Source organism: Lontra canadensis, unplaced genomic scaffold (assembly GCF_010015895.1).
Source record: "Lontra canadensis isolate GAN:19392208 unplaced genomic scaffold, GSC_riverotter_1.0 scaffold18, whole genome shotgun sequence".
In the NCBI taxonomy this organism is placed as follows: domain Eukaryota; kingdom Metazoa; phylum Chordata; class Mammalia; order Carnivora; family Mustelidae; genus Lontra; species Lontra canadensis.
The window spans coordinates 11,051,856-11,076,160 of record NW_022631012.1 but is presented as its reverse complement, the minus strand read 5'-3'; the positions used below and the strand labels follow the sequence as shown (position 1 = coordinate 11,076,160).

The 24,305-nt window shown below is 36.1% G+C and overlaps 1 protein-coding gene across 35 annotated transcripts in view; it reads left to right on the top strand.

Moving 5' to 3' along the window:
- The window catches only part of ABI2 (abl interactor 2), a 110,854-nt gene that overhangs the window by 50,839 nt on the left and 35,710 nt on the right, over positions 1 to 24,305 (top strand). For 26 of the 35 annotated variants that reach the window (XM_032860037.1, XM_032860031.1, XM_032860023.1 and 23 more), the window contains exons 2-3: positions 14,237 to 14,404; positions 24,101 to 24,277. In XM_032860037.1, coding sequence (XP_032715928.1) covers positions 14,237 to 14,404; positions 24,101 to 24,277 — 345 coding nt within the window. The remainder of the gene's footprint in view (positions 1 to 14,236; positions 14,405 to 24,100; positions 24,278 to 24,305) is intronic. The other 9 variants (XM_032860039.1, XM_032860035.1, XM_032860034.1 and 6 more) reach the window with 1 other exon arrangement.

Sequence of the window (24,305 nt, the reverse complement as noted above, 5' to 3'; positions counted from 1 at the left end):
TGGTCCTTTGGCAAAAACTTTCCATTTGTATGTAATGATTGTCCTATATTTTAGATATTATTATTGGAATTTCCATGAAATTTAGTGATGGGGTCTTTCAAATTTGGTTTAGTTATGAGATTTGTTGGTATACAGAATTGAAAGCTCAGTAAATAGATATTCTAAGAATACTCCCCTTAGCCCCATTATTGAGTCAGATGCCGTGACTCTGCCATGACCTAACTAGATTAATTACATATGTGATATATTTTTAAAAAATTTTTATTTATTTATTTTGAGAGAGAAAGAGAGAGAGCACGAGAAGAGGGGAGGGGCAGAGGATGAAGGAGAGAAGTAGACTATGCACTTGTGAGAGCCTGACACAGGGCTGGATCCCATGACTTTGGAGATCATGACCTGAGCTGAAATCAAGAGTCGATGTTTGATGAGCCACCCAGGTGTCCCCACATGTGTGATATTTTAATTTCTTAACAGGTTGATGAGAAGGAAATACCAGGACATTTCAGTCTTAAATTCCAGCACATTTCAGTCTTAATGCAGAAGTGGTAGTGAACTAATGATAGGTTAATAATACTGAAATACATGTTTTCTGAACCAGGGAATCTTTTTCATGCCTCTTTGTCCTTGTTCAGGCTGTTTCTTCTGCTTGGAATAACTTCTCTCACCCCTGCTTGGCATTACTAACTCCATTCTTGAGACTATCTGGATGATCATCTAAGATAGTGGTCCTACTTGGATCTCATTCATATTCTTGAACATTTTGCATTGATGTTTTCTGTTTGCCTTTCTCTGTATTGGGATGAAAACTTTTAAAAAAGATTTTATTTGGGGGGAAGGGAGAGAGAGAGAGAAAGCGAGAGAGTAAGTAGGGGGAAGAGCAGAGGGAGAGGGACAAGCAGACTCCATGCTGAGTGTGAAGCCTGTCATGGGGCTCAATCCCATGACCCTCAATCCCGTGACCTGAGTTGAAACCAAGCGTCAGATGTGTAACTGACTGAGCCACCCGGGTGCCCCAAGACTGAAAAATTCTTGAGTGCAGAGAACATGGATTCATTCTGATATCCTACTGCATAGTAGGATTTGTGTCATGTAATATGTGTTCAGTGAATAAGAGTTTACCGAAACAAACTGATAGAATTAAATCATGGAGGGTCTGGAAGGAATTGTTTATTAGTTCTTTAGATAGGATAACATTTACTAAGAACTAAGTATCTATACTTTACCTAATCTGGTCATAGTTATAATCAGAACAAAAATAATTATATATTTTCTAGGTAGTGTAATATACTGGATTGGACTAGACAAGAGATTCAGTACTTGGGAAGAGAAGGAAACAGACAATGGATCTCAAGGGTGTTATCTGTAGAGAAGAATTCTCTCCTGCATGTTTGCACTCATGCTCCCTAAATATTGTCATTCTCTTCCTGCTTCTCCCCATTATCTATACACTTATATATCTGCCAAATCTGTGATTTTATTTAGTAGAAGTAGAAAGGAAAGGTAAATAATGGTAGGAACCTAGTGGTAATGATAGTACAGTTTTGAGCTCCTCTAGAGGGTATAAAGTTCTTATTCTTTTTATCTCTGGGTATCAATCACAGAACACCAAATTGAGAAGTAAGTTTAGGGGCGCCTGGGTGGCTCAGTGGGTTAAGCCTCTGCTTTCGGCTCGGTTCATGGTCCCAGGGTCCTGGGATCGAGCTCTGCATTGGGCTCTCTGCTCAGCAGGAAGGCTGCTTCTCCCACTGCCCACCTCTCTGTATACTTGTGATCTCTCTCTCTCTGTCAAATAAATAAATAAAGTCTTTAAAAAAGAAAAAAGAAGTAAATTTAAATTTTCTTCTTAGGGGTATACAATAACCATGAATATCCTGGATGATGCTAAACCTTCTGGAAATCCAGGAAATAACCCTTATATCACTTCTTCTTTTATTCCACCTCCACTTCCATTGGGTGATAGAAGTAACCATGATTCTCTGGAACCTTAAGGTAGATACAGTTCAATAAATAATATGTAACTTCTGTGTGTAATGAGATATGAAGATATGTAACGCATAGTACTTACTCTCAAAGGCTTATCAGTGTGGGAGTTTGTGTCAATGAAACATGCACATTATTATAAGATACATGCTGTAAATCTGATAAAATGCTGTGGGAATTCTGAAAAATGATGAGTATCACAATGAGGGATGGTTTCCTTGAAGAGGCAGGGGTAGGTTGGTGAAGTTGATGGGTTACTGATGAAGTAAATAAGGAAAGGCATAACAAAGGTAAGAAATCATGATCTGTGTTTTGAGAACCATAAATCTCATTAAACTGTAATCTAAGGTCCTAGGAGGGTTGAATGGGAGATAAATTCTAGGCCATATTAAGGGAGACTAGAAGTGATAGTAGAGGGGTTTATATAGAAGTACGTAGGAGATAGCTGTAGGGGCTTTGGAACTGATTTAGGCAGATGAATCTTCAGGACAATCTTCAGATTGTAAGATACCACAGCTGACCCGGGAACTAGTATAAGTAGTACTAGCAAGATATAAGGAGGGCCTGGAGTAGAATGTAGACAGTAGAATTGAAAGACTGTAAGGCACAGTTAGAAATAAGTATCTTGGCAGCTGTTAAGGTGTAGGATATAGAGAGTTGGAAAGTAGATGTTGGAGTAATGATGTTGTGAACAGAATCAGGAAGAAGAGGTTTTGGGGAAGGTGATGAGTTAGCGGTACCTTGGGCTTTTACAATATGCAAGATGAAATGCCATGTAAACAAAAATAATGGGTTTGGGAGAGATGTTTACAGCTTACTTTAGCTGTAGATAGATTTTAAAATTTGTGCTTGGAACTGATAGCTGAGGAAGGAATGAAGTTTCTCTTTAAGGAATGAAAGTACAGCAAGAAAAGTAGTTTGAAGACAGAATTTTTGGGAACATCTCCGTGTAGAAAGTAATTGGTATCATGAAGGGAAGTAAAGAGATAGCAAGGTTGGAAGGTTTAAGCACAGCATAATATGGACCTGCCAGGAAGGTTGCGATTCTGTGTAAGAATCTGTCTTCATGGTACTATTAGTATTTACCAGAACATACATTATGTTTTTCTATAAACCTATGATAATTTTTTTCTTATCTAAGTGATTTTTTTCTTTTTTCAGTAACTTAATCTCATTTAAATAGGAATATTAAATAGCTGGGTTGAAGTGTCATACTGCCTTTAGTGCATGACCTATAACCATAATATAGTAAATAGTTAAATTTATAGCAAAAGTTGTATGTCACAAGTATTTACTTATCAGACCTTGCTGCTTAGGAACTGCAAAACAACCTCTATTAAATTGCCGTTAACTTTCTTTTACATGAAATAAAATATTTTATCTTCTTTTGTCATTAATAGGCTTCTAGGTTAAAGATAAAGTAGAAATTTTTCAGTTTTACTGAAATAGTATCTATCTACATTTATTCCAATCTATATTGAACATTTTATTGGGGGGGTGTCTCAAACTTAGTAGATATGCTGCTGAAGCGAGCACAAAAATCTCAAACTTAGAGTATCACCTCTTCTTATACTCGGTTCTTATAAAACCTTAATATCCTTGGCTTGACTTATCCATAGTGTAGATGTGTAGCAACCTCCGTCCTTTAAAACTTCATTTTGAATATAGAAATACCAAGAAAAAACCTTTGAGTCCAAAATAACTGTTTTAGTAAGCATACAGATGTAAAATACATTTCAGAAACATTTTAAAAAATTGTTCTGGAACCTTGTATGCCTTAAAAATATTCCTTAGTGTTGACTAGGACAGAACTCTTAATTTTCTATACTCTTGTATTAATGCATGTGTTACAGTTTAAAAAAAACTAATAGCTTTATTTTTTTCTGAAAAAGGCAAGTAATACTTCCCTGAAGTAAAAAAAAAAAAATAGACCATATTAAAAATCTTTATTAAAAGACCTAAATAAATTGTATTGTCAATATTCAGAGAAAACTTACAATAACATTGTGGGGCTTATTTTTTTCTGACTTTTTTCTTGTGCTCATATTTACTTGCATATAGGCACCTACAGAAGTAGGATGATTATGTTCAAGTTGCTTTGTAACCAGCCCTTTTGCACTTAATTATTTTGTAGGTGTATTTCCATTTCAGTAATACATAGCATTATTTTCATTACTATATGAATGTACTATATAAGTGTATTGTTTATCAGTCTTGTGTTTTTTCTCTTTTGTCATTCACTGTGTCAGTGAACACCCTTGTCTGTGCCTTCTTTCATATTTGATTATTTTTCTAAGATAGATTTAGAATTACAAGTGTAATAGAATTTATATACGCTTAGACCATTGGAATAGAGGTATGTTTTTAGGGTAAGTTATGGCCTGATGAAGGCGGAGAATATTGGTTCATAGTGTCAGGCTCAGGTGTGTCAGCTTACTGTTAGTTGATCATGTGCTAAAGTGGTTCTAAAATTACTATATTGATGGGATTGAGGAGTAGCTATGTATTTGAAAATGAATGTTCTTAATATTCAAATTGAGTGATGGAGGATCTGATAGAGAAGATGGTGAGTATGGCTTCACTCTCAAATATGCCCGTTGGAAATAGGTTGGGGTAGAATTAATGGCTAAGTAAAAATTATGGGTTTCTGAATAAGTTCTGATTCCATTGTTAAGATCTCATGATTTAGAAGCCAAGACAGAATAAGCTTTTTACAGATTAAAAAGAAAAAGTATAGATGGTTGTTCATATAGAGAGTTGTAGATATATGGGGTGTTTATCCCATGAAAAAAATTAACTCATGTCCCCATTGTGAGCCAGTTTTGATTCTTAGTGCAAAGTAATAATGATGTGAAAGTTTCCTGACATTGGTATTTGAAGATTAGTAGGAAATAGAGTTCTTTTTACACACTTACTTAAGATTTGGCTTCAGATGGTTTACCTTATTAAAAATATACATATAATACAGGTAATCTGTGGGGATTATTTTTCTGAATCAGCTGTGTATTTATATTAATCCAGTTTTTTTTCTTGGTTAAAAATCTGTCTAGGCATTTGACATAATTGACATTGTTTTCAACCTGCCATTTTCCTCATACCATCTATCATAGTCTCCTTTTTTTCTTAAAGCAAGTTGAATTTTTTTTTTTAAGATTTTTATTTATTTGACAGGGAGAGAGACAGCAAGAGAGGGAACATAAGCAGAGGGAGTGGGAGAGGGAGAAGCAGGCTTCCCTTGGAGCAGGGAGCCCCGTGTGGGGCTCGATCTCAGGACCCTGGGATTATGACCTGAGCTGAAGGCTGATGCTTAACGACTGAGCCACCCAGGCGCCCCTAGCATATATTCTTATTTCACTGTACTTTTTTGTTTTTACTCATCTTGTTTAATTCACTTTAGTAATTTATGTGAATTTTCTCCCATAATAGATCCTCAAGAGCAGATACAATGTTTTAAAATTCCTCAGCTCTGAGCAGAGTGTCTTATATATAGGGTAAATATGTTGCATTGAACTTTTTTTTTTTTTTTTTTTTGGTCAACAGTGGCCACACCGCTCTCCTTCATTGTAGCATTCATATTCCGCATTTACTTCTATAGGTCAGTTTTTGTTATTTTTGTTTCACAGTTTATGAGAACCAGATTTTTGCCTCTTCTATTTAAATATTTATTTATTTATTTATTTGAGAGAGGGATAAAGAGAACGTGTGAAAGCAGGAGAGCCTGAGTTGCGGGGAGGGCCAGAGGGAGAGACTCTTCAAGCAAACTCCCTGCGGAGTGCAGAGCCCGCCAGTGGGCTCAGTCTTACGAGCCCATGAGATCATGAGCTGAGCAGGGACCAGAAGCTGCACACCCTACTGACTGAGACACCCAGGTGCCCCAAGATTTTTGCCTCTTCTATTAATGAAAATAGTTGCTAACTTGTCTGTGAATTTTGTGTAAGAATGAGTATCACAGATTAATGAATTATCTACTTCATTGAATGTAATCTTACTCTGTGGGACCAAGAAAAAAGTATTTATCTCCCTTACTCTGCATGTGTTCTGGAGCTATTACCTTAATGTTTACAGGACTGTATTTGCATCCTTTTTTTTTTACAATTACATATGAATTGACATAGTTTTTTTTTTTTTTTTTTTAAAGATTTTACCCATTTTAGTGATAGAGAGCACAGGCTGGGGGAGGAACAGAGGAAGAGGGAGAGAAAATTCTAAGCTGGCTCCACGCCCAGAGGTGGTGCTTGGTACAGGGCTCCATCTCAGGATCTGGAGTTCATGACCTGAGCTGAAATTAAGAGTTGGGCATTTAACTGACTGAGCCACCCAGGCACCCCCGGCCTGACATCATAATTCTTAGGCTTGAGTAAAGGACAAGTCTATTTATGGACAGACCTCCCCCACCTTTTTAAAAAGATTTATTTATTTGAGAGAGAGCTTGGTGAGGGAGGAGAGGCCAGGGAAGAGGGAGAGGGACTCTCAAGCAGACTCTGCAACAAGAGTGCAGCGCAAGGGGCTCCATTCCACGACCCTGAGATATGACCTCAGTGGAAACCAAGAGTTGTAGGCTCAACTGACTGAGCAACCTAGGCATCCCAAGGACAGACCCTTTTATATGGAAAGAAAGAAATCTGACTTCTTGTGTTAACTTATTTTGAAAAATACATTTAATTTTTATGCTAATGTTATTTAATGATCAAACATAAAATTAGATATAAACCACTTACAATTACAGCTCTCTTGTAACAATTATAAATATGTAGCAGATTTATAAACCAACAAAACTACTAAATGAATAGAAGTAAGTCAGAAACAGTAATGTCCTGGGTGATACTTTGCAAAAACTCCGTTGTCCTTGAAATTTAAATATGGTGGTAGGTTTTTTTTTTTTTTTTTTAAGATTTATTTTTAATTTATTTGACAGAGAGAGAGAGATCACCAGTAGGCAGAGAGGCAGGCAGAGAGAATGGCGGAAGTAGGCTCCCTGCCGAGCAGAAAGCCCGATGCGGGGCTCGATCCCAGGACCCTGAGATCATGACCTGAGCCGAAGGCAGAGGCTTAATCCACTGAGCCACTCAGGCGCCCCAAATATGGTGGTAGGTTTACTGGTTGTTTTGTTTATGATGAACTTGCCCTATGGTGGTTTCTTGGGATGAATTACATCTTCAAATTCTTTAAGCAATTGCAGACTCTATAAAAAAAACTTTTGGGGCGCCTGGGTGGCTCAGGAGGTAAGCGTCTGCCTTTGGCTCAGGTCATGATTCCAGGGTCCTGGGATCGAGCCCTGCATCAGGCTCCCTGTTCAATGTTCCCTCTCTCACTGTGTCTCTCTCTGTCAAATAAATAACAATCTAAAAAAAAAAAAAACCACTTTAATTTGTACAGCAAGTGTAATGCATATTTGGTCATCATTTGGTGTGAGTGCATTATGTATATATTAAGTTTGCCTCTTTTATCTCATTAATTTGCTTTATAATTATAGTAGGATAACTTGAGCCTAACATAATTGAATCTCAAAGTAGTGCTGAATTTGCTTTTTTTCTTAGTTATTTGGTAATTTATATTATGTAATGTTAATGTGTGAATTTTAAAATTTTGTAAATCGATTATTATGAAAATTAAAACACTATAAAAATTTATTAAAGAGAATATCCATGAACTTCCATTTGGGAATGAGTGATTTAGTATCACTCATAATTCTTGAAAAGATACAATCTGATACATTAAAAATCCTACAATCTGTGGCTCTTGTTTGAATAATCTCTTTAGGCATAGTGTGAAAAATTTTGGCAAACGTTAGATAGAATAGAAGAGTTGGAATTTTGTTATCTTTATAGGGTATCCTTGTTAAATTCTTAAAAATAAATTTCAGTTTATGGTGTAATTTATAAGCATAATTCTAATTTTAAGTAAATATTGTAAGTTTAATGACAGTATAATCTTTACATCTTCAAATAAAGTTTATTTATAATTTTAGGGGCTCCTGGGTGGCTCATATAATTAAGCATCTAATTTCAGCTCAGGTCATGATCTCAGGGTCCTGGAATCAAGCCCTGTGTCCAGCTCCATACTCAGCAGGGAGTCTGCTTCTCTCTCTCTCCCTCTCCCTCTTCCCCTCCCTCTGCTCCTGTGCTTGCTTGCTTGCTCTCTCTCAAATAAATAAAATCATAAAAAATAAGTTTTAGGGGCGCCTGGGTGGCTCAGTTGGTTAAGCGACTGCCTTTGGCTCAGGTTGTGATCCTGGAGTCCTGGGATCGAGTCCCACATCGGGCTCCCTGCTTCTCCCGCTAACCTCTCTCCTCTCATGCTTTCTCTCTCTCTCTCAAATAAATAAATAAAATCTTTAAAAAATAATAAGTTTTAAATTTTAATTCTAGTATAGTTAACATGTAGTGTTGTATTAGTTTCAGGTGTAGGGATTCAGCAATTCTATCTCTACATTGCTCAGTGCTCATCGTAAGTGCACTCTCAATCCCCCTCGCCTATTTCACCATCCCCCAGCCCGCCTCCACAAGGTAGGCATCAGTTTATTCTCTATAGTTAAGCATCTGTTTCAATTTATACATCTTTTGTTTGCATCAACATTTGTGAAATTTGACATAGATATGCCTGTCTTGAAAGTAGCTGATAACAGAATCCTGGAATGTATGTTTGTTTGCTTTTAAGACTATTTTTTTAGGGACACCTGGGTGGCTCAGTGGGTTAAGGCCTCTGCCTTTGGTTCAGGTCATGATCTCAGGGTCCTGGGATCGAGTCCCGCATCAGGCTCTCTGCTCTGCAGGGAGCCTGCTTCCTTCCTCTTTCTGCCTGCCTCTCTGCCTTGTAATCTCTGTCAAATAAATAAATAAAATATTAAAAAAAAAAGACTGTTTTTTTAGAGCAGTTTTAGATCCACAGCAAAATTGAGAGGAAGCTACAGAGATTTCAATACCACCCTCTCCCACCAGATTGGTACATTTGTTTCAGTTGAACCTATGCTGACACATCATTATTACCCACCCAAAGTCCATACTTTACTTTAGGGTTCACTTGTGTTTTACATTTTGTGGATTTTGATAAATGTATAATGACACGTATCCGTTACAGTATCATACAGAGTATTTTCACTGCTCTAAAAATTTCCTGTGTTCACCTATTCACCCTCCCCTCACCAGCCGCTGAAGACCACTGATCTTGTACTGTCTTCATAGTCTTGCCTTTTTTAGAATGTCATATTATTGGAATCATACAGTATGTAGCCTTTTCAGATTCATCTTTTTTTTTTTTTTAAGATTTTATTTATTTATTTGTTAGATAGAGTACAGGCAGGCAGAGTGGCAGGTAGAGGCAGAGGGAGAAGCAGGCTCCCTGCAGAGCAATTGATGTGGGACTCAATCCCAGGACCCCGGAATCATGACCTGAGCCGAAGGCAGCCGCTTAACCGACGGAGCCACCAGGCATCCCCAGATTCATCTTTTTTGATTTAGTAATATGCATGTACGGTTCCTCCATGTCTTTTCATGGCTTGATAAGTCATTTCTTTTTAGTTCTTGAGTAGTTTTCCATTGTATGATATACCGCAGTTTTCACTCATTTAATCTACTGAAGGACAGACTTGGATTGTTTCCAAGTTTTGGCTGTTATGAATAGAGCTACTGTAAATATTCATGTATAGGTTTTGTGTACCCAGAAGTTTCCATCTCCTTTGGGTAAATACCAAGGAGCTGGATTACTGGATCATCTGGTAAGAGTATCTTTAGCTTTGTAGGAAACCACCAACTATCTTCCAAAGTGGCTGTACCAATTTTGCATTCCCTGTTGGCATATGACATGCAGCATCTTTTCATGTGCTTATTTGCGGTCTGTATATCTTCTATGATGAGGTGTTTGTGAATGTCTTTGGCTCATATTTTAATGAAATTTTTTTCCTGTTGTTGATTTTTTTTTTTTTTTAAAGATTTTATTTATTTATTTGATAGAGAGATCACAAGCAGGCAGAGAGGCAGGCAGAGAGAGAGGAGGAAGCAGGCTCCCCGCTGAGCAGAGAGCCCGATGCGGGGCTCGATCCCAGGACTCCGAGATCATGACCTGAGCCGAAGGCAGCGGCTCAACCCACTGAGCCACCCAGGCGCCCCTCCTGTTGTTGATTTTTAAGAGTTCTTTATATTTTTTGGGTAACAGTACTTTGTCAGATGTGTCTTCTGTAGATATTTTCTTCCAGTCTGTGGCTTGTCTTATTTTTCCTGAATATTTCTCTTGACATTGTCTTTTGTAGAGTAGAAGTTTTTATTTTTAATGAAATCTAGCTTATGAATTATTTCTTTCATGGATCATGGCTTTGATTTTGTATCTAAAAAGTTATTGCCATACCCAAGGTCACCCAGATATGGGTGTTATGTTCTAGGAGTTTCTCCTTTGTTGTGTTCTAGGAGTTTCATAATTTTCCAGTTTACTTTTATGTCTGTAATCCATTTTGAGTTAGTTTTTGTGAAGAGTATAAACTCTGTATCTAGAGTCTTTTCTTACTTTATTTCCTTTCTTTCTTTCTCTTTCTTTTCTTTTCTTTTCTTTTCTTCTTTTCTTTTCTTTTCTTTTCTTTTCTTTTCTTTTCTTTTCTTTTCTTTTCTTTTCTTTTTTGTATTTAGATATCCAGCACAATTTGTTGAAAAGACTATCTTTGCTCTATTGCATTGCCTTTGTTCCTTTGTTAAAGATCAATTGGCTGTATTTATGTGGGTCTATTTCTTGGCTCTCTGTTTTGTTCCGTGGAACTTTTTTGTCCATTCTTTCACCAGTACCATACTGTCTTGATTACTATAGCTATAGAGTAAATCTTGAACTTGAGTAGTGTTCGTCTTCCAACTTTGTTGTTCTCTAATATTGTATTGCCTATTCTGTCTTTTGCCTCCCCTTATACATTTTAGAATCAGTTTGTTGATAAACATAAAATAATTTGCTGGTATTTTGGTTGGGATCGCATTGACTCTATATTTCAGTTTGGGAAGAATGGACAGCTTGACAATATTGAGTCTTCCAACCCATACATAGACTGTTTTTCCGTTTACTGAGTTCTATGATTCTGTTCATCAGAGTTTTGCTGTGTTCCTCATATAGATCTTGCACATATTTAAAAAAATTTTTTCTAAAGATTTTATTTATTGAGAGAGAGAGCACGCAAGAGCATGATGGGGGTGTGGAGAGGGAGAGGCAGGAGCAGACTCCCTGCTGAACAAGGAGCCCAGCGTGGGCCTCAATCCTAGGACCCTGGGACCATGACCCAAGCCAAAGGCAAACAACTAACTGGGCTACCCAGGTGCCCCAATCTTTTTTTTTTTTAAAGATTTTATTTATTTATTTGAGAGAAAGAGAGCGCGCGTGCATGAGGGGGAGAGGTCAGAGGGAGAAGCATACTCCCTGGGAGTATCAGGCTGGGAGCCTGATGTGGGACTCGATCCAGGGACTCCGGGATTATGACCCGAGCCGAAGGCAGTTGCTTAACCAACTGAGCCACCCAGGCGCCCCAAGGTGTCCCAGTCTTGCACATATTTTATTAGATATATACTTACATGTTTTATATTTTTTATTATTAATATAAATTATATTGTGTTTTTAATGTCAAATTCCACTTGTTCACTGCTGGAAAGCAATTGACTTTTGTCTGTTAACCTTGTATCCTGCCATCTTATTGTAATCTCTTATTAGGGCCAGGAGGTTTTTTCTCAGTTCTTTTGGATTTCTATAGTGATCATATCACCTGTGTCCTCTCCTCTCAAGGGTTCCAGGAATATTTTTTTTCTTTTAATACATAAGAAACTGTATAGTTTTATTAAGTAAAATATATTAAGTCCACATATAGTCCAAATAAAGCACTTCAAAATCCACTATGTGCTCCCTGGTCAAAGGACAGATTATAAGCAATCAAGAAACATTCTTGTTCTTCTCATATAATGACCAGAGAGTTGTGCTTTCTTTGTTTTTCTAGACTGAGGCAAATTATTTAGTAAACGTGGATGTAAAATAAATGTATACCCTTTTAGGAAAGAGTTAGCTATACTTTGATATCTGAAGTTTTCTGTTTGTTTGTTTCAATCTCATCAGCTGATATTTAGGACTTCTATATATTCATGACTTTGTGACATAATTGCCATTAGGAAGATACATCAGGATTTTAATGGATTGCCCACTTTAAAGATTGATATGTTTATAGCAATATGTTTATAAAATTCGGAGTGTTCCTTTGTGTTACTTCAGTGATGCCCTGAATACATACTTTATGTTGATTTATATCAGTGTTATGTCAGCCACAAACAGCACCTCTATTTAGGTTTTCTTCATACATTTTACATTTCAGGGTCCTCAATCTTCCAAAGAAAAGTAGATACACACAAAGCCTATTTAAAAAGGGTCTTTCATATCTTTGATGCAGATCAGTCAGCTCCGTGATTTCACACATAGACTAGGAACAAAAGTGGAGCATGAAGTGATAATATTTCTTTTCAGAAAATCTCAGATACCATGAATATAAAAAAGGGTGCATTGGAAATAATTATATCTACCCAAATATCTGTCCTCTTGATCCTTTGAAGGAAGTATATTGTCAAATAAATTGTTTCAGTTCTGAATTATTCTCTATAGTGAATACTCTGATTTAGAGTAATATCGGAAAAGAATTAATGACTTGCTGCTTTTACTATGAATTCAAGAAAAGTCGTTGATTTTTTTGTTGTGTTGAGCTTTTCACTTGTTAGGATGGAATGGTGACTTCTAAGCTCCTTAAATGCACAACCAGAATCTAGAAGTCTTTATCGTGTTTTCTAAGAAGTATTTATCTTCAGCCAAATTTGGTTTCAACTCTGTTGTTAATTCAAGTATTGAAGAGCGTGAAATTACTACGGATTAGAAAAGAATAGAAAAGAAAAAAAGCTAATATAGTTATCCTTAACTCTTTGCACATTAAACTGGGTATCATTTGATTATTTTGTTGACTGCTGCTTCTTCAAAAGAATTTTGCTCTCCCTGGAAAAACATATATGGGGTTGTTAATTTTGATTCCTTTATTGTATAGGAAAGAAGAGTGGATCATGGTGGACTTTGAACAGTTAATGACCACTCAAAGAGATAATGACAGTTGTTACATAGAAGGATTTGTAGTTTTAGAAAGTGGTTTTACATTCATTATCTTATTTGGTGTTCACACTACTTAGAATGGTTGATATGGAGATTTATTTCCTCTGCTTTGTAACTGAGGAAATTGAGAAACTGTTACTCTTGTCCAAACTGATGTGTTGTAGTAAATAGTAGAGCCTACATGAAGATAAAAGATTTCTGGTTCAAAAGTTTGTGTGCTTTTTACTGAACCACAGTCTTTATCCAGAACTGGGACAGTAAGATTGTGTCCTGCATTTAGCAGCATAGAATATATATCTTTACCATTGTTTTGCCTTGGGACCTTGGAAATGATGAATTAACCACTTTTTAACCGTGCACTCCGTTTTCATACTTAGTAATTTATGTCTTACAGAGTTGTGACACTTAAAATGCTTGAAAAGAAAGATTTCTTTGATTATTTTATTTAAAAAAAAGATTTTATTTATTGGCATTGGAGAAGAAGGTTGAGGTGGGGAGAGAGAGGATCCCAGCAGACTGTGCACTGAGTTTGGCGCCCAATGTGGGGCTTGACCCCATGACCCTGAGACCATGATCCAAGCCAAAATCAAGAGTAGGATGCCCAACTGACTGAGCCACCCTGACGCCCCTTTAATTATTTTTATTTTAATTTCTCATTATTTACAGCATTGTACCCATTTTTGTTTACTTTGTTATTTTTACTTTTCATTATCATAATTGTTTTGTCATTATTATTACCTTAATGAGATATTACATTATAGACAGATTTCATATTTAGAGGGGAAGGAAAGAACAAATTCAGGAAAGTAGGAAAATGGATGCCAGAATTTATATATTCAAATCAGTGCTACCTTTCCAAACAGTAATCTTGAGAAGCTATATACAGCTGCCATTGCTCAAAATATCAACTGGATCTCATTTTTAAAATAATGGATATAGGATTTTATTTGCATCTATACAAAGAGGTACATATTCAACATGAAAATGTTAGTCAACTCATTCAGTACTTGTTGGGTTTACATGATAATGATAATTAACATTCAGAACCTTTTTAACTAGGGTGTGTAGATTTGGAAACAATGGTTTTGGTGAGTATTTTTGTAGAGTAGATTGATAGAATGGATTATCTTTAAATTAATGATTTTTTTTCCCCCCTTAGTCAGCAGATAAGCAGCGAGCTCTAGAAGAAACCAAAGCCTACACCACCCAGTCCTTAGCAAGTGTTGCCTATCTGATAAATACCTTGGCCAACAATGTCCTACAGATGCTGGATATTCAGGCATCCCAGCTGCGAAGGATGGAATCTTCAATCAATCATATTTCACAAGTGAGACAACACTGTTTTTCTATTTTGCCTCTGAGGAACACTTGTTAAACATAAGCTGTCTGTATCATGCTGGCAGCCTTTACTATGTGATTTACTCACACATATGATTTGGAAAATACAAATTCTGTATCATGTTGTTTTTTATTCTTTTTGTGGAGTGATTATCTTCTCTGTGATTTTGACAGGGAAGAAGATTTTAATGGTTTCTATTAAAATTCAGTAGTCATATGAAAATAATCAGCATTGAGGTAAAAATTTGTCTGGTTTCTTCCATCTTTTACCAGATTTCATGTTTCTTTATCTTTCTTAAAAGACATTAATATGATAGCCTTATCACTTCTTTAATTTTTTTTTTCTCTTGGTAGGATTTTTGTGCTCACTTCGGCAGCACATATGCTCCTGGTAGGATTTTTGTTTACCAGGATGGTACCATACCTACATAACGGACATATTAACCTAAGTGAACTTATGAAATTATCCTTATATAAAACTTAAAAAAATTAATGTTATACTTTTTCCATTTTAAAATCTGTTCTCATAATATATAGAAACAATAAAATGGAAAAAAAAACCTTTTTCTACTGTTCAAACTTTTCACCTTTACTACTTTGCTTTACTTTGTTCCAATACTTTTTTCTTATAGTTTTTAAAATGTAGCTGTGATTGTATTATGTATAGAATTTTGGATTTTACTCTTTTACTATGATAACAGATATCTTCCCATGATTATCAGACATCTTCCCATGGTGTTAAAAGCTCTTCATAAACATTTTCAATGGCTGCATAATGTTGCATGTATATGTCATTACTTTCATATCCATTTTTATGTTTTGGAGCCATTTAAATACTTCACTGAAAAGCGAATTTGTAATTACAAAATGAATTTTAAAAAACATTAAAAAGATAAAGTTTTGATCTGCCTACTTCTCTTTGATGAGATCTTTGGAATTTTCTAGTTCAGCACTGTTCTTTGAGTGACTTGATATAGTATTCATTTATTTTGAAGATTATTTATTTATTTATTTGTCAGAGAGAGTACAGACAGGGGGAGTGGCAGGCAGAGGGAGAAGCAGGCTCCCTGCTGAGCAAGGAGCCACATGTGGGGACTTGATCCCAGGATCCTGGAATCATGACTTGAACTGAAGGCAGAAGCTTAACTGACTGAGCCACCCAGGCATCCCTTGATGTAGTATTCAACACTCTTTTATAACTAAATGATTAGAACTCTTCTGGAATAACAAGTTTTAAGATGTGCATTATAAAAAAGGACATTATGTTTTCTTTTTGTTTATCTTAAGAGTTTAGGACTCTTCTGAAATTGATTAATAAACAATTTTTCAAAGTCTGAAAATTAACTTGTATAATTAAATAAAATATAGTCCAGATAATCAAATCAGATACTCATATTATTTCTGTTACTTGAAAGTTCCTTCAGACTAATTTAGAGGGATTTGTTGTTATTTAATACTAAATTTAATCTTAAATATGAATTTACTACTGTAACATTTTCTTTATATTCCGTGTAACCTTTCATTTATTTATTTTTTAAAGATTTTATTTATTTGACAGAGAGAGAGGACGAGAGAGCACAAGCAGGGGTAGTGGCAGGCAGAGGGAGAAGCAGGCTCCCTGCTGAGCAAAGAGCCAGATGGGGTACTTGATTCCAGGCCCCTGGGATCATGACCTGAGCCAAAGGCAGCCACTTAACCAACTGAGCCACCCAGGAACCCCTAAACACTTTTTTTTTTTTTTTTAAAGATTTTATTTATTTGAGAGAGAGAGGGAGAGAAAGCACGGGAGTGGGGTCAGAGGGAGAAGCAGACTCGCGACTGAGCAGAGAGCCTGATGTGGGGCTCCATCCCAGGATCCTGAAGCTGAAGGCAGATGCTTAACAGCCTGAGTTACCCAGGTGCCCCTACGCTTTTTTTTTTTTTTTTTTTAAAGTAGGCTCCTTGCGCAGTGTGAGCTCAGTGCAGGGCTTTGAACTCATGAACCTGATCAAGACTTGACTGAGCCACCCAGATGCTACCCCCATTTAAGCTTCTGTAGACTGTATAATTTGCTGCTTGTTGCATTGCTGTGTCTCTTAAAGTAAAAAACAAAACCCCAAAAGAATTGATGAGGTTTTTGTTTTTGTTGTTTTGTTTTTTTTGAATTGGTGAGTTTTAATGAATGAGATGTACATTTTATTCTGAAGAGACCCCTTGGAGGAAACAATAATGATGAAATAGATGAACTTAGTTTTCTATAGGAGGAATGTTGACAAATTGCTAATCTGATAGAGAATTTTGAAGTTTGAAAGTCTTAAAATTTTTGTGTGTTTGAAGTCTTAGCAAAGGACCTAAAAAAGAAAGAAGAAAAGTGCAAATACAGAAGAAAAATTAATATATTAGAGTTCCTAAAGAGGATGAACAGCTTGTTATTAATTTGTAAGAGAAAATGGGAGTGATTGTGAAGGTAGTAGACAGTAAGCAAATGACAGTGAAAGATAATCATCTATTTTTTACGTAATCTCCATATGCAGTGTGTGGCATGGTCCAACTCATGACCCTGAGGTCAAGAGTCGGATGCTCTCCTGACTGAGCCATCCAGGCTCCTCAATAATCATCTGTTTTTTGATAATTCTGTACTACTTTGGTAGAGAAGGTAGCAGTCTTGAGGAGAAAGGTGAGTAAGTCTACCTTAAGTTGTAATTATTATGTATTCATTAATGAGCACATTTTATTTTTGAGTAGCACATAAATCTACATATAATGAGTAGTCTAATTAGTATGGTCTTTTAAAATATTTTAATGGAATGAGTGAAAAATGGGAAAGATAAGTGGATAGAGATTTAGAAGATCAGAAATAACAGGGGCCTGAGTCAGAGCCCTGACTATGTTGAATCTTCTTTTTTACAATTATTTATTTATTTATTTATTTATATTTTTATTTGTTTTGAATCATCTTCATTTGGAGTTGAACAGTCCCTGGATGGGTGAGGTTATCTGCAGCTCTCCGACACCTGTTAAGTCTATACAAAATAGTATGTTGAGTGAGAGGTTGAATAAGAGAAATGGGGTGATGGAGGCTATATCTAAGAAATCAGTAAATTTTTAAAAATTACATATTTTTTATTATTTGCTTTAAGGATTGAAATTTTTTCAGCTATGTTTAATGTATAGGTAGAGTCCTTTGTTTTAAAAGTTAAATGAGGGGCGCCTGGGTGGCTCAGTGGGCTAAGCCTCTGCCTTCTGCTCAGGTCATGAACTCGGGGTCCTGGGATCAAGCCCCATGTCCGGCTCTCTGCTTAGCGGGGAGCCTGCTTCCCCCCTTTCTCTCTGCCTGCCTCTCTGCCTATTTGTGATCTCTCTTTCTCGGTCAAATAAATAAAATCTTTTTTAAAAAGTCAAATGAATTTGAACTGAAAAATTATTTTATAGTATGAGAAAACGTTTTCTGTTTACAAAGCAAATACTCAGCAAATACTCTAAGTACAAGGATTGGCAAGCTTTTTCTGTGAAGTCAATATTTTAGGTTTTGTGGGCCAGATATGTGGTATCAGTCTCATATTCTCTCTGTGTGTATTTTTTTTTAAAGATTTTATTTATTTATTTGACAGAGACTGCGAGAGTGGGAACACAAGGTTGGGGAGTGGGAGAGGGAGAAGCAGGCCTCCTGCCAAGCAGGGAGCCTAATGCGGGGCTTGATCCCAGGACCCTGGGATCATGACCTGAACCGAAGGCAGTTGCTTAACAACTGCACCACCCAGGCACCCTGTGTGTATGTTTTTAAACAACTATTTAAAAATGTAAAAAACTATTTTTAGCTGGTGATATAAAAGCAGTCAGGGCAGATTTGACTTGTAAGCTATAGCTTGCAAGCCCTTGTTCTAAAATACTGTTTTTTTTTCCAAATGTTTGATACTTACATTTTTTATTATTCTTATGCTTTTTAAAAAATATTATGTTTTTAGAGGGAGCCAGGAAATTCTTACAAATACCTTGAGACTAGATTTTTTTTTTTTTTAATTTGAGCAAAAATATTAGGTTTTGAGAATTTGGAGAGAAGCAAAGAAAGGGAGGTTCAGTCAGGTCAAAGACAAGATTACATGTTTATTGGATTGATTGGTCAAGAGTTATTCTGTAGGGGTTGTCTTGGTAGGCTGGTTGACAACTAGGTGATAACAGATCTCTGAGGTATTTGATTTCTTTCCTTAGCGTAGTATCTTTTTCCTGTCTCCTGGTAAGAACTTTCTCACTTTTTAGCCTCCTGTGAACTAGCTCTTTCTCCATAGGTTTGGGAATGGGGAGGGTCAGGGATCGAGTTTTTATTTTGGTTCTTCTGCTGACTTGCCTGACATTTGACCAACTTGAACTTCAGTTTTCTCATCTGTAAAATGGTAGGACTGGTTAGATGATTTCTGAGCTATCTTCCATTTTGAATTCTTTTTTCTTTTGAGATTCTCACAAATGAATTTTTGTTTTTTTTCCTTCTGTTCTGCTGACTGCTGTGTACCTCAATCTGTGCCCCACTGACCTCAACCTTCTATTACTCTGATGTAACAATTATTTCCTAAATTATTCTGAATTAGAATCTGAGGATGGGAATTCCATTGACTCTACCAATTATGTATCCTGAAGATGTGTTAGGAACATACATAGTTGTTTTGTTTTCAACACAACAGAGTAATAACTCCTTCTCTAAATATCAAACAGGATAGAATACAACTATTTAGTGTCAGACTTTTTTTGTAGTAAATGGATAATATAGCATTAAGTAGTATACTAATTTATACCACACTCACCATCAGAAGTATCAGGATAGGTTCTTGATGTGGACTACCTTAGGTATTTTAAGGATGGCAATTTTATTATTTTTATTATTATTATTTTAATTTTTAAGTAATCTCTTATACCCATTGTGGGGATCGCACTTACAATCCTGAGATCATGCTCCACTGAGTGAGCCAGCCAGCTGCCCCAAGAATGGCAGATTTTTTTTTAAAGATTTATTTTTTTTTACTTTTATTTTTATTTTTATTATTTTTATTTTTATTTTTTTAAAAGATTTTATTTATTTGACAGAGATCACAAGTAGGCAGAGAGAGAGAGGGGGAAGCAGGCTCCCCACTGAGAGAGCCCAGTGTGGGGCTCGATCCCAGGACCCTGGGATCAGGGCCTGAGCCGAAAGCAGAGGCTTTAACCCACTGAGCCACCCAGGCACCCCTAAAATTCAATTTTAAATTAAGGAAATTGTACTAAAGTTTATCAGTATGTAATTATGCATAAAAAATAGGATTAATAAAGTTCTTAAATTTACTTCTTTTTTTTTTTTAAGATTTTATTTATTTATTTGACAGGGAGAGATCACAAGCAGGCAGAGAGGCAGGCAGAGAGAGAGGAGGAAGCAGGCTCTCCGCTGAGCAGAGAGCCTGATGTGGGGCTCGATCCCAGAACCCTGGGATCATGACCCGGGCCGAAGGCAGAGGCTTTAACCCACTGAGCCACCCAGGCACCCCTTAAATTAACTTCTTATGTATAGTTTATATCATTTTATTAAAAAATGAATAACTGAAAATTACCATTTAGTAGTAATTAATTTGTTTTATGGGACATGAATAATTTAAAGCATATTTGTCATTTAAATGATTAAATACTTATTTGAAACAGTAACTTACTAATAAAAAAAGGAAACATTTGAGAACACTCAACTTAGTTGAGTTAATCCACTGTAGCTCTTTGCAGATGTTTTCCTACACTGATGGTCTGTGGTCTGAGGTACTTGTGCAGTACAGTCACCTCTCAATTATCTGTGTTAATGGGACACAACACCGCATGGATAATCCTAAAACAAAGTACTTGATAGAGTACCTTCTCGATATCTGTTGTGGCCTGTATGTGTTTGGATCCATGAAGGAGATGTGAGAATGGGTCTCAGGCTTACAAGGGAGCTGGGAGCCGGTATGACTATCTCAAGGTGGTAAGAGGTGTTTTCGAGGCCTTGGGTTTAGCACTGCAGAGCTGAGATGTCATGGGGAGGCCCGCAGCATGTGAAATCAGACCCGGCAGTTGGAATGAGGAGGATAGAGACACACATTAATAAGGCTCTTTCAGTAAGAATAGTCCACACAGTTGCAGTGATATTACTTGGTGTGTTTTTGGTTAACAGGTAGCAAAAAACAATAGTGTTAGAAGTGTACTTGCATTAGTTTTGGTCATCTTTGTGTGTTAAACACATATTTTACTTGCCACAGGTAAGAGCTGTTACTGAGATCTCTGCTAAGTAAGAATAAATTTATTGTCATGTAACTAGTTATTTCAGAAATCCAGGACAAATTTGGAATACTTTTTTCTTACTATTAAAATTCTTCCTAAATATCAATGTTGAACTAGTTCTTTCAAAATTTAACTTTAACGCATTCTAGTTTTGTAATGTCAAAGAATATTATGAAGGCAAATGCAGTGGTGATTAGTGAAAGCTATGAATTTGATTTAAGAAAAACAGAGAAGCCATATTTCTAATTAAAAACATCATAGGAGCTTTACAAAAATTCTTTTAATACTTGCAGTTGGCTGTGAGTTGATGAGTGCTGAGGCTGGATGGTAGCTGGATATAGAGAGAGGAGTGTTCATTCTGTTACTCTAATTTGAGTACGATTTTCCCCAAGAGAAAGCTTTGAAAAATTTGAAGTAGGTGATTCCTGAAAATTTCAGAATGTTATGGACGAAACTTTCTCCTCCTTCCTTATGGATTAGATTTGTTGTTCTCTGTTATTCAGACTCCAAATAAAACCGTAGCTATTTTCTGAATATATATTTGATTTTGTTCATAAGAACTCCTACAGTTCAGCCTAGTGTGGTAGTAAGATGGCAAGAATACAAATTATGCTCTTTGGTTATCTTAACCATTTGTTACTTTTATTATGTAGATGTTTTTAAAAAGCGAATGAAACCGAATATCTATCCGTAGCCAGACACTAGAGACATTAATCTCTCAAGTCAACTCTTGTAACAAGTTTGGAAACAATTGATATTTGAGAGGGTGTAACGTAAGGACAAGTGAATTTGTCTTTCCTCGACATCACTGGTTCTCGAGCAGGGAGCTTGACCCCCACGGGGACATTTGGCAATGTCAGACAGTTTTGGTTCTCAGAGCTTGGTTCCGGGAAGTGCTGCAGGTCTGCTGGGGTACTTGTTCACATCACGCAATACTCAGGACAGCCTCCCACAACAACAAAATTATCAAAATGTTAAGAGTATCGCTGTTGAGAAGCTGCTCTCGTTTTCGAAGATGTAGGAATTATTTTAGAGTAGACAGCTAGGAATATTATATAACCAAACTAAATTCTTTTGATTTTCCATGGATATGTATGCTGTCAAGAATTATGTTTTAAACATGCCTTCAGTTTTTACTTAGAATTAATATAAGAAGCAACATTTTTCTCTTCAGAATTCCTCCAGCCAATTCTTTTTAAAAGTTTAGTGCTGGGAAAATTATCCTTCCTGATGAAGGGATGTATTTTCTTGAAACTCATTGTTTGCACTTTGCCTTCCCTCCCAGGAAGCTGGAAGAGCCCAGATTAGGTTTATAGTTTTGAGTTCTTTTCCTTTGCTATATTGGTTTTTGTTTTATCCTTAGTGTAGTGATCTGTGGGTTTTGGATGTGTGTTTGTGTGTATATAAAGTGAACACAGAAGTAGTATGTAAGTGCCTCTAGGCCCCAGGCATGATCAGATGTTTTCAGTGCTTTTTAAAAAAGTCTCAGTTTTTTCAAACAGTTAAAAAATATGTGCTTAGTATAAAATGTAATTGTGTATTAATGTAGATATGGAAAGTCGCTTTCCCATTTTTATTGTCCGGAAATTTGTTAATATTTTCACTACAAGAAATTGAAAATTGAAGGTTCAATTTGCAGTAAACTTAGAATTCTACTCTGGACAGTTGGGTTTGCATTCTTATGGTTTCTTTTCTTTTCTTTTCTTTTTTTTTTTTTTTAAATTTAAGATTTTATTTATTTATTTGTCAGAGAGCACAAGCAGGGGAATGGCAGGCAAAGGAAAAAGTAGGCTCTCCACTGAGCAGGGACTCCGATGTGGGACTTGACCCCAGGACCCTGGGATCATGACCTGAGACTAAGGCAGACGCTTAACGACCTGAGACTAAGGCAGACGCTTAACCTCCTGAGCCACCCAGGTGCCCCGCTTTCAGATGTCTATTTCTTTTTTCTTTCTTTCTTTTTTTTTTTTTTTTTTTAAGATTTTATTTGTTCATTTGAGAGAGCACAGAGGGAGAGTGAAAGGGAGAAGCAGACTCCCCACCTAGCAGAGAGCCCAATGTGGGACTCCATCCCAGGACCCTGAGATCATGACCTGAGCCAAAGGCAGATGCTTAACCTCCTGAGCCACCCATGTGCCCCCGTTTTCAGATTTCTTAAAGTGGTAGTTAATACTGTCATAATGGTTATCATCTTTTCATTTCTATGTTATTACCGGGTTCTATTTTAGGACAGGGGAAAGTGAAGTAGGGTCGGGGAGGAAGTAATGTCTGTTAATTGCTGCTTGAGCCAGGAGTGGTGTGAGAGATATGAACAATTTTAATGAGGTTTTTTCCAACTTTTTTGACTGCAACGCACAGTAAAAAATATATTTTACATTGCATCCAATACACAATTTCTGTATGTATTCTGTATATCTGTATATCTCTATATATAGTTATGTACATAAATAAATGTTTCAGGAAAAAATAATATATGTATATACAGTCTAGTATTTCTGTTCTTTTTTATTTAAAATCATTGCTCTTCATATTCCACTAAATTACAACCTGCTGTTTGAAAAAATGCTGTTTAAGCGTATTAGTTCTGTGTTTGTGCAGAAAGTCACCATCTATTAGCAAATAGAAGACTAAGTAAAAAAACACATTTTTCCTATGTGAACATAAATAGGATGAATTAATGAAATATTTTATAAATATTTGACATGCTAAAATCTAAGCAAACTTAAGTGTTTTGGTAAAAAGGTGACTGTTAACATTGTATGTATATTTTAAGCCTCTTATTTTTTGGTAAATAAAAAAGCATTTGAACACCTATGGAAATTATACCAATAGGTCATTTTAAAATGTAACCAAATTAATACTTGGGGCTTTCTTAATCATTATGTTAGTTTAAATATTAATGGAGTTTGGGGAAAAGTTAGCTTTAACCCAAGGGTTGGCACACTTTTTCTGTCAAGGCCCAGCTAATAAATATTTTAGGCTTTGCAGGCCATGCAGTCTTTGTTTTAACTTCTCATCTCTGCCTCTGTACTGTGAAAATATGTATGCAAGTAGAATAGCTATGGACCAATAAAATTTTATTTATGGGAACAGATATTTGAATTCTGTATAATTTTCATGTTATGACATTATCTTTTTCTGACTTTTAAGAACCACTAAAACATGTAAACACTACTCCTGGGTTGTTAAAACCAAACAAAACAAAAACTTCAGGTTGTAAAAAAACAGGTTGTGGGCCAGATTGGGTGTGCCAGCCATGATTTGCGACCCTTGCTTTAGCATGAGAATGGAGAAAGCCAATAGGTCCCAAAAGGACAAAATTTAGCAGTGGAGTTTAAGTATATGAATAATGATGTTAAATCTCTGAGGATTTATATTTTTATTTTTCTGAGTAATAGAGCTATACATTTTTGTGTTGTGTTTATATTATGTTTTGCAGACTGTTGATATTCATAAAGAGAAAGTTGCAAGAAGAGAGATCGGTATTTTGACTACCAATAAAAACACTTCAAGGACACATAAAATTATTGCTCCGGCCAATCTTGAACGACCAGTTCGTTATATTAGAAAACCTATTGACTATACAATTCTAGATGATATTGGACATGGAGTAAAGGTAAGTATAATTTTTGTCAACCTTTTAA